The following is an 11,030-nucleotide window of genomic DNA, read 5'->3' on the forward strand; positions in this document are numbered from 1 at the left end:
CCGCTCCCTGTGGCTGGTAAGGCCAATGACCCTTGAGGAGAACCTACTACCGCTGCTCTTTTAAACCAGCATCATTCTTAACTGCATTCTCAATACTTACCCTTCTACCCACAGGCAAGGGCAGCTCTCAGCCTTCATCAGAGAAGCCTCTTGGGGCAGCAGAGACCATCACAGAAAGTCACAATTGGTCGAAATGCATACATCGACAGCACAACCTCTACAACCCAAGGCTCAGAAAACAGCAGAAGAGGGGAAAGACTGCAAGAGCCAGGGGACCAGGGTGTCTGCTGCAGGTTCGCGTCTTCTCCATATGACAGGGAAGCTGCACTCTCAAGACCTAAAAACCGACACCAGTTGACATGGCAACATGGATGGGGAAATTCACAGGGTCTCCACATTAGATGAGGACCTATGGGTCATGGATTAGTTGCTGGGAGAGAAGGAATCAGTCTCTCCCAGAGGAGGGCCTCCTGATAGGTGATCTAGTGCCAACTGGTCAACCCTAAACACATAGCCATATGAGCAACACTAAATGAACCCAGTGGGTTGTATTTATAAATTTATGTGTGTGTGTGTGTGTGTGTGTGTGTGTGTGTGTGTGTGTGTGTGTGTGTGTATGAGAGAGAGAGAGAGAGAGAGAGAGAGAGAGAGAGAGAGAGAGAGAGAGAGAGAATTAAAGAGGATATGAATTTGAGAAGGAGTGGGGGGCATAGAAGGAGTTGGGAAATGATGTAAATAAATAAGCATATATGAAATTCACAAAAACTGTAAAAAAGAAATAGAGTTACCATTGTTTAAAAGTCTATGCTTTAGAGTCAGGCCAGGGGAACACACCTGTAACTCCAGCCTTAGGGAGCCTGAAGCAGGAAGTCTGGAAGTTCGAGGCGAGCTTAGACTATTCTAGTAAGCACTCAAACAAACAAACAAAAAACCGAGGAAGGTGGTGTAGTTGTAACGCGTTTGCCTGGTAAGTTCAGATCCTTAGAACTCAGGTGAAAACAGACCCTGTAACACTGGCCTGAAACCCCAGTGCTCCTACAGTGAGATGGGAGATGCAGACAGGAGAATCTCTGGAAGTTTGCAGGCCAGAGTGTTGTGCAGAAGTGGCCAAGAGGAGACCCTGCCACAAACAAGATAAAAGGCAGAGACTGGCACCCAAGATTGCCCTCTAACCTCCCCACATGTACACACACCAAACAGAAAAGACTCTATGGTCTAGAAGCAGCATGCACGCTTCTTTGCTGATACTCAAGCAAGACGGAGCAGCTGGTTTGATAACGGCTGTAATTTTCAAGTTTGGGGAACAATGTTTCAGACAGCTACACTCGGGTGCGCACTAACACTGCCGCACACCTTCACATGTGAAGGAAAATGCCTGTGAGTGAGAGGTGGGGTGGGGGGGTTGCTCTCAATAATGTCACAGAGCACTGCGAAATTTATCGGAAGAGCCCTGAGGGTCAAACACACCTGTAAGATGTTTCTGAACTTTCCCCAAGAGCAATCAGTTAAGACCATCCTAAAACTGGGATCTGGGGGCTGTAACAGACAGTTTCACCTGCAGGAGTTAGTCACGTGACCACATCTAAAAAAAAAAAAACGCAAACCTGTCCAACACACACAGTGGCCTGAGATAGTTTAGCAGAAGGCTGGGTTTTCTTTTGAGTTATGATTAGAATCTGTGGCTTTGGTTTTTGTGTGTTTTGTTTGTTAGTTGTTTTATTTATTTATTTTGTTTTGGTTTTGGTTTTTCGAGACAGGGTTTCTCTGTGTAGTTTTGGTGCCTGTTCTGGATCTCGATCTATAGACCAGGCTGGCCTCGAACTCAGAGATCCACCTGGCTCTGCCTCCCAAGTGCTGGGATTAAAGACATGCGCCACCACTGCCCAGCTTATTTTATTTTTTTAGATTAGGTTTTCTATATAGCCCAGGCTGGCCTTAAATTCATGATACTCCTGTGTCAGAATGTGTAGGTGTTATAGGGGTGTGCCACTGAACCCCACTTGTTTTCTGAAGCTTTGTTCTTTCCTTCCTTCCTTCTTTGGGGACGTGGTTGGGAGGGTCTCTTCTAACCTAGGCTGTTCTCAACTCCTGGAGTGATGGAAGAATCCTGAGCCCTGGCACTCTGACTGGACTTACTATTTAAAAAGATAAAAGAAGGGCCGGGCGGTGGTGGCGCACGCCTTTAATCCCAGCACTCGGGAGGCAGAGCCAGGCGGATCTCTGTGAGTTCGAGGCCAGCCTGGGCTACCAAGTGAGTCCCAGGAAAGGCGCAAAGCTACACGGAGAAACCCTGTCTCGAAAAACCAAAAAAAAAAAAAAAAAAAAAAAAAAGATAAAAGAAGGCAGAGAGGGAGGGGGGGGGAGGGAGGGAGAGGGGGTGGTGTTGGGGAGGATGAGGATGAGCGAACACCCACTGGAGAGGTATTCATACTCTCAAACTCTGTCATGAGCGTTCTTTTTGGTTTGGGTTTTTTTTGTTGGTGGTGGGTTTTTTTTGTTTTTGTTTTTTTGTTTTGCTTTTATGAGACAGGGTCTCGGTGTAGCCCAGGCTGGCCTAGAATTCATGATATAGCCCACACTAGTCCTGACCTGCCATATTCTCTCTGCTTTAGCATCCCAAGTGCTCAACTTTGAAAACATATGATCCAGGGCTGGGGAAATGGCTTGGCAGGTAAAGGTGCTTGCTGCCAAGCCTAAGGACTTGAGTTTGGTCCTTGTGACCCACACGGTAGAAGGAGAAAACTGACTCTTGCAAGTTGACCTTTGACCTGTACACATAAGTCACCAACACCATTCTTCAATCTTCTTAGCCTTTGAAACTGGCAGTCACTGCCACAAAAACAATTACCACCTGTTATTTCTTACACATGGGGCTTAGAAAGAAATGGATGAACTGGGTGTGGTTGAATAAGTCTGAAATCCTAGCACTTGGAAGGCTGAAACAGGAGGATTACCACAAGTTCAAGTTCAAGGCCAGCCCAGTCTACAGAATGAATTTCAAGATTGTAAAACTCTGTCTCAAAGAAAGTTGGGATACGCATGCAAGGAGTCCTGGGTTCATATCCTACATGAAATAAAGGCTACAATCTGTGTTTAGGAGTCAGGAGGTCCAAGAAGTTTAAAGTCATCTTTTGAGACATAGTGAATTCAAAGCCATCCTGAGCTACAGGAAATCTTGTCTCATTAGAAAGAAAAAAAAAATTGAATGAGTGAGAAACATTAAAAAAAAAAAAAAAATCTCAGAGCTGGGCAGTGGTGGCGCACGCCTTTAATCCCAGCACTTGGGAGGCAGAGGCAGGCGGATCTCTGTGAGTTCGAGGCCAGTTTGGGCTACAAAGTAAGTTCCAGAAAAGGCACAAAGCTACACAGAGAAACCCTGTCTTGGGAAAAAAAAAACCTCAGATTAACAGTAAATTCTAGAAACTGATTCAAAACTAAGTACATGTGGAAGGAAATTGGAGGGAGCCCTAAAAGGCCAGAGGTGGAGAGCGGCCGTGGAGGACAGGACGGGGCAGCATTCCTGAACAGGACAGAGCTCTGTGGAGGAATCTCCCCAGACCCCAGCAATGCCACACACAGAGCAGAGTCAAAGCTGTGTCTCCACCAGCTCGTGTCCTAGCAGGCTGTGCTGGCACCGCCTCCAGTATCCCCCCAGGCTCACAGTGGAGGAGGGACTCACCTGTAGGTGTACGGCCCCACTTCTTCTACTATGGGGATTTCTCCTCGGAGGATCTCCTCTGGATTGGTGACATTGAAGAAATAGAACTGGCTGTATACAGGTAGAGGGGGTTTCTCCCAGGAGTCAAAGACCTCGGTACCATTTCTCAACACCATATTCTGGGGAGAAAAAACAAAAACAAAAACAAAACTGGTTTACAAAAAGGCCACTGCTTCTGAACACAGGGCAGAAAGCGGGGCCTTCTCTATCCTGTAACTGGGCTTTGGGGGCAAAAGTTCAGGTCCCAGAAACCACAAGAAGCTGGGGGTGGCAACCTGTGCCAATCCATGAATTAAAGAGAAGAGTGACTGTAAAAAACAGAGAGCATTATCGATGCATTGAGAAGAATACATAAAGGAATCCTATGACTCCAAGTTCATCTTTGGGGTCTTGACAGAGCTGTCGAAGTGTGGAGTTTAGCTTGGCTTTAAGGCAGGGTTTCACTCTGAAGTCTAGGCTGGCCTGAAATTCATTATGTAGCCCTGGCTGGCCCTTTGAGGCAGTCCTCTTGTCTCAGCCTCCTAGGTGACTACAGACACGCACCATCATGCCTGGTGAACCTTAAGTTTAAACAGAGGGAGAATTAGCGTGGTTCTGCCCATCTTTGTCTCAGAACTGACCCTGCCAGGGGCTTTGGTACGTTGAAAAATTAATTGTTGTACCAACTGGTTCCTACCGAATGACCCACTCTGAGACATAACCACTCCATCATACACAATGGTTCTCATTTTTGGGTAGGTGAGCCTTGAGGGGTTTAAGCTAGGTAGGACAGATAGACATTCCTCAGGGATGATCATGTCTGTCCTGTGCAGACTCAGTAGGAGTCTAATCTGACTAAAAGCAAGCACAAAAGGAGGGCAGAGTGGCCAGGCTTCCATCATGCTTTGAGTTATCTCATGGCCCAAATTAGGATTCCATGCTTGTTAGCAAAAGCAGATCCTAGGTGCCTGTCACGCTCTGCCCTCCTCAATTGCTTATTTTCATTAATTCTTCGGCATCCACTTGCAATCTCTTGAGAACAGGGCCATCTCTTACACTACCAGGACCCACTGCCCTATTAAGTCATAGGTCTTCAGTAAATATTTGCTCTAACAGAAAGATATTGCAGACAGGGCTCATGGATGGGAGCACCGTGTGGCTTCAGTATTTTGAAGATCCACTAATAGCACCAAGTTTTAGAAGTCACTGAAAAGCACACTGCACTCCCAGCTGGCCTCAGAGAAAGAATCAGGCAGGCAGGTCAGCACCAGCTTTGGTCCTGCCGTTGACACGGAACCACATCCACCCAGCAACTCCACCATCAGGAGCTTTTGCATGCATCTTCTAGTCAATCCCTCACAAATCCATAAAGTAGAGATGGCTGTCTCTGGCTCAAACTCAAACTGAGGTTAGTGACTGTTGTAGACAATCTCTTTTCCCCACAATCCTTCCTTTACTTCCTACTTTTACCAAGGTGTCATGAGCTAATATCCCTCATATCCCAAATTCATATTTCTATCAGAAAGCATGGATAAAACACCTAAAAAACGGTACCAGGAATTTAAGCTACTTAAAACTAATTTATGAGAATGTAGAGCCTGTAAATAATAATTACTTCATCTTCCAGAGAATTTCCAAGACCCGTGGATGTTCAAAGAGTTAGTCAGCTGTGAGAAGGATCGCTTTTTCTTGTCCAAAACTTTCTAGAAAAAGGTTGGGTAATAATTTTTCTTCTCCACAAACTCCCCGAGGAAACCTATACTGGGAGAAATCTATTATTTGCCAATGAACTCCATGACAAGGCACATAAGTATCACTTAAGGATGGTCAGCATAGGAAACATCTACTAATGGAAGTCATTAGGAACCAGCAAGAGGCATATAAAACCAGCAACCAAAAATGAAAACTCAGCTCTTCAGTACGTAACCAACAGGGTTAGTGGCTGCCTTCTCAAAATGGAGCATCCTGTTCACCAAAAAATAGTAGGTTTGTTTTGTGCTTTTACACTTCCTATGACCCGGAGGACAACACACTTCCTGCAGAAATGTTGGTTCGATATGATACTAGAAAACTTTTAGACTAGCTTCCACTGACTTTGCCTTAGACATGGGAAGAGAAGTTGGGGCGTGATCCTTTGTCCAGGCACAGAAAGACCTTGGGGGAAGCAGATAACAGAGACAACCCCAGGTGTGACACCGCCAGCCACTAGCCGTGACCCTCGAACTGTTTTGATCCCTACCATCTGTATTTTCTTCTCTGCTTGCTTAGTGAAAAAGGTGAATCTACTAAACGTTTGCTGAAGGTCAGAGGAACAAGTTCAAGTCAAAGGCTACAAGGTAAACTCAGTGTAAAGGTTAGCCAGGCTTTCTTTTCTGCACAGAGCCCACGGGGGGCTGGAATGGCTGCTCCTGTGGAGGGGTCAGCTGACCTCGGCAATGCAGCACCAGACTCATCATTTTTTTCCAAGACTAGAGGAAGGGAGTCTGCTGAGACAGTTCAGTGACTAAGAGGGCTTGCTGTGCAAGCCTGAGGACCTGACTTCCAATCCTCAGTTCCCACACTGGAAAAAACAAAAACCAAAGAACAGGCATGGGTGGTGCACGTGCCTGTCACCCCAGCACTGACAATCTGATCCCGTAGGTGGATGGCCAGCCGGCCTACATCAAAGAGTGACCTTCAGCCTCAGTGAGAGACCCTGTCTCTCGCAAGTAAAGCAGAGTGAAAAGCAGGACACCTGGTAGTGTCTTCATCTTACTGTAGCTTCTACAGGTGGGCATGCGCACACACACACACACACACACACACACACACACACACACACACCAGTGAACACACATCCCACACACAAAATAAAAATAAAGTAGCTAATCTTATAAAAATCAAATACAGAAAGGTGTGGAGGCCCACGAAGGTTTCCTAGTGAGATCTGAGCTTGCTTTATCCAGCAGGGCTGCATTAGAGGATGGCTTGAATACGTGCGTGGTCACCAGGTGTTTGGAAGGGTCTGCACTTGGCTGTGCTAGGGGGCGGTCTTTTGCTTCACCCCTTGGCATTTCTATAAATAGCCCTTTAGAATCGACAGGAGGGGCCAGTGGATAAGGATCCAGGCCCTCCCGAGGCTATCCTGTGTTTCTGTCTGTCTCTCTCCCCTCTATATTTCTATCTAAATCTTTTATCCCTCTCTCCTCAAGAGTACCCTGGGAGGAAAAAGTGGGAGCTGGTCTCCCACAGGAAGGGCTGCATCTGTATGCTGTGGCCCACGCCTGCAAACAAGTGCTGGGGTGGGTGAGACAGGAAGATGGCCACAAGTTTGAGGCTGTCCTGGGCTACAGCATGAGACCCTATCTCAAAGAGAAAAGCAAAACAAAACACAAACAGTACAGAAATGCACCCCTTTCAGGTGTCAGTTCAACACAGGCAGTGTAGCACAATGGTCAAGAGGGTTAAATAAAAAGAGGAGGAGGAGCCGGAAACATGGCTCAGTGGTTAAGCGCACTTGTTGCTCCAAAGGACCCAGGTTCAATTCCCAGCACCCACATGAAAGCTCACAATTGTCTGTAACGCCAGTTCCAGGAAATCTTCAGGCCTCTGTGGGCACCAGGCATGCACACATGGTGCACATACATATGCAGGCGAAACACTCATAAACATGAAACCACATGAACCTTCAAAACAAAACACCCATATAAATCTGGGGCTGGGGATATAGCCCAATGGTAACCTTTCCCTCGCCTAGCACGTGGAAGGCCTTAAGTTCAATTCCCAGCAAGGGTGGGTTGGCGGGGGAGGGGGAGATGGTGGAGGTGAACAATACAAATCTGACTTGGGTCAGGACAGGCTACTTGAAAGCATTACTGTACGGACGGAAGGGACTATTGCAAACGGCAAAAGCTAATAGTGATGTTTGCGGAGTCTCAAGGGTCAGGCCAAGAGTTTGCTTTCCTGGGAGGAGTGGGCAAGGCTAGAGAACGTGGTGTTGGGGAAAGTGGGGTGCTTAGGAGTGGCAGGATCGGCCATTGAGCAGAGGGCCTCACCAGCTATGGCCCAGCACCAAGGCATGCGGAAAATGTGAGGGAGAAAGGATCCAGGGTCTCATTTATCTTGGAGACTCCACGAGTGAGAGCCGAACAGATGAGCAAGCAGCTGGGCTTATCTTGCTTGGTTTCATGCAGCTCAGGCAACCCAAGGTACAAAGGAAAGTGGGGAGTTTCCAGAAGAAAGGGGCAGAGCTCCTTCCAGAAAGGGTGGAAGCCAGTACTTGGGCATCTATAAACATGTCTCTCTGACGTGTAGATAAAAATAAACCTTTAGAAGCCTTGTCTCCTTACACAAGGCAAATAGTCGACCACTCATAGTTAACTACTGAAACAGTCCGTGGCAGCTTGCCTGGGTCACAGTTGGTAGCAGACTCTGGTTCTCCCCATGGTCAGCCTGACCCCACAGCACTTCTCTGTCCTGTAGAACAGAGAAGAACCGAAGCCATCCAAACACACTGTCCTGTCTCCTTTTATTACATTCCAATCTTGCCCCTTTCCTGCACCGTTGATGTCTTTCCTTCGTCTCACATGGTTTTTTGCATGCTTGTCAAGGAGCCCTCTGTAAATCCCAGAAGAGACCCTGGGCCTGTGTGTGTGTGTGTGTGTGTGTGTGTGTGTGTGTGTGTGTGTGTGTGTGTGTGTCTGCCTGCCTGTCTATGTATGTATGTATGTATGTATGTATGTATGTATGTATGTATGTGTGTGTGTGTGGTCTGTCTGTCTATGTATGTATGTATCTGTGTGTGTATGTGTGTGTGGTCTGTATGTATGTATCTGTGTGTGTGTGTGTCTGCCTATCTGTCTACGTATGTATGTATATGTGTGTGTGTGTCTGCCTGCCTGTCTATGTATGTGTGTGTGTGTGTGTGTGTGTGTGTGTGTATGTATGTGTGTGAAAGAAAGTGAGAGAGAGAGAGACACCAAGGGGGGAATGAGAGGGCAGAGGGAAGTTGCAAATGCAGCTGCCAACATTTCTAAAACAGTTTCATCTTTATTTTTATCCTTTCCTGAGGCCAGCTCACAGGACAGTCACCATCGCCACCACTGCCAGCTGCCTACCATGGTGTCCCTGCCCGTGTCGGGGACTGTGTAAGTCCTGCAAGATAAGAACTTCCAGTTTTCCAGTTTGTGCCAGAGTCAAGCACCAAAAAGAGAATCGAAAAGAAACTACAGTTTGGAGACAAGGAGACAGTAGCACAGATGTTCCCAAGTTACAAAGCCAGTACGTTAAATCAAGCCTGGACAAGTCCTGGGCTGCAATGTGGCAAAGCCTGTGCTTACCTACCTCACAATCTGGTGGAATGAACAGATTTAGCAAATGCAGTTGAATTTCATGGAAACAATTTTTTAAGTATAATTATGTCCCAGATATTACATGAGCTGTGTAGAAAATAATTTAATCTTTTAAATATTTTTTAATTTTTAAAAATTGTATTTGTATTGGTGTTTTGCCTACACGTACACCTGTTATACTACATGCATGCCTGGTACCCAAGAAAGTCAGACAGAGACACTGGATTCAGCGGGACTGTAGTTACAGAGGGCTGTGAGCCACCATGTGGATGCTAGGAATCAAACCCAGGTCCTCTCGAAGAGCAGCCAGTGCTCTTAACCACTGAGCCATTTCTCCAGCCCAGAAAATAATTTAGTCTTAACTAGGCACAAAGTGTTGTGATGCCTGCAACGTGTACTGAAATATTTACAATAATAATAATAACAATAACAATAATAATAATGTGTGTTTGAGAGATATGGCCAGGCAGCAATAACTGATACCTGGAAGTGAATGGTAACATCACACACATATATACCGAGATAATTATTTTGCTGTTTATCTGGATTGGAAACTAGACTATGCATCTTGTTTTGTATCTAGCAACCCTACCCTAGAGGGAACCATAAAAACAACAGAGAAAGCATAACACACTGGACTCCGAGTTTCCCCAGCAGTCAGGCTGAGTTCTTGAGGAAAAGGAAGTATGGCGGCTGTGGGAGGTCATGCTGAGCTGAGCTCCATCCACAGGCATGTCAGGACCTAAGAGAAGAAGAACTGAAGCTCAGAGCCTCCATGCTGCTCAGCCCCACTATGCTAATGTACCCAGAGAAAGCAAGGGAACCTTGTACCACAGGATGGGCCAGTTGTGTGTCCCCACTGACCGAACCTTCTAGTTCTGTACCAGATACACAAGGCATTGGCGGTGCAAGGCCAAGAGCTTGCTCTGTAAAAGTCGTATCGACAAACGAACAAATAACAACCTTAAGACCAGAGAAAGCCTAACACAGGAAGTCACTCACTCTGCCAGACACAAGGAACCAGTATCACGGCTGCCCTGGGCCATTCTAAACATAAAGCCATACATGGGGACAACTGCTGCCCATCACTGAGAGTTCTGCTCTGGCAGTGACAGCCCCAGATACAAATTCCAATTAGCCGAGCTGTCTTAGACTAAACTAAAAACCAGCATAAGGTCCTAAATCAGTCTCACAAATGATGTTAGCGAGTGCTTATTAATTTTAGCCAGATAGAATGGGATAGATTTTTCAAAGCACAGGACTGTGGCCTATCACTAAAAGAAATATTGGAAGGAATCCCTTGTTATGTGGTGAGTTAAGAACAAAAGCCAAACTAACAACACAGGCAGGAAAACACACTGTTCTGTGCATCAGCCAAAAGGTACAGAGTGAAGTCCTTCCTGGGCCCAACAAGAAGAAGCCGCGTTCTCAGGACAAGAGTTAGTTTAAGGACACAAATGTCACACAGAATTTTAAGCAAGACTCACTCTTGCCTAAGATAAAACGATCCGTGTGCACAGAAGTGTGTTGGTCATATCAGATTTAGAAGAGACATTTGACACAGCGAATGAAAACAACAAGAAGCTACAGATGTGCGGGAGGAGTGGCGTGGGCTGCCACCCTCAGCTCCCAAATGAGGCTCCCATTCACTGTCACCTGAAATCGGAAGACGATGCTTCGTTCTCTCCCTGCCCAGGACACCCTGCTGCCATAGAAAATTTGGACAATAAAAAAGTTTTCATATGCAAAGTCTTTATACTCAAATTTTGATTTAAAAAAGTAACAGGAAGTCATCCGTCATGGTGGCCCATACCTATGTCTCAGCACTTGGGAGGCAGAGGCAGGAAGATCAGGAGTTCAAGGCCAGCCTTGGCTACATAGCAAGGACCAAGAAGCTAGCTTAGTGAGTAAAAATGCCTAGTGCCCAGGCCTGATGACCTGAGCTCCATCCCTGGAACCCATGCACAGAGCTACACAAGAGCAACATGTCACATGTGCACCTC

At 46.4% G+C, this 11,030-nt stretch overlaps 1 protein-coding gene across 1 annotated transcript in view; it reads right to left on the reverse strand.

The window, feature by feature from the left end:
* The window catches only part of Scarb2 (scavenger receptor class B member 2), a 57,145-nt gene that overhangs the window by 35,438 nt on the left and 10,677 nt on the right, over positions 1–11,030 (reverse strand). Inside the window, exon 2 of the mRNA XM_052735378.1 lies at positions 3,680–3,837. Coding sequence (XP_052591338.1) covers positions 3,680–3,837 — 158 coding nt within the window. The remainder of the gene's footprint in view (positions 1–3,679; positions 3,838–11,030) is intronic.

Source organism: Peromyscus californicus, unplaced genomic scaffold, assembly GCF_007827085.1.
Source record: "Peromyscus californicus insignis strain IS unplaced genomic scaffold, ASM782708v3 Scaffold_13__1_contigs__length_99412109, whole genome shotgun sequence".
NCBI classification, from domain to species: domain Eukaryota; kingdom Metazoa; phylum Chordata; class Mammalia; order Rodentia; family Cricetidae; genus Peromyscus; species Peromyscus californicus.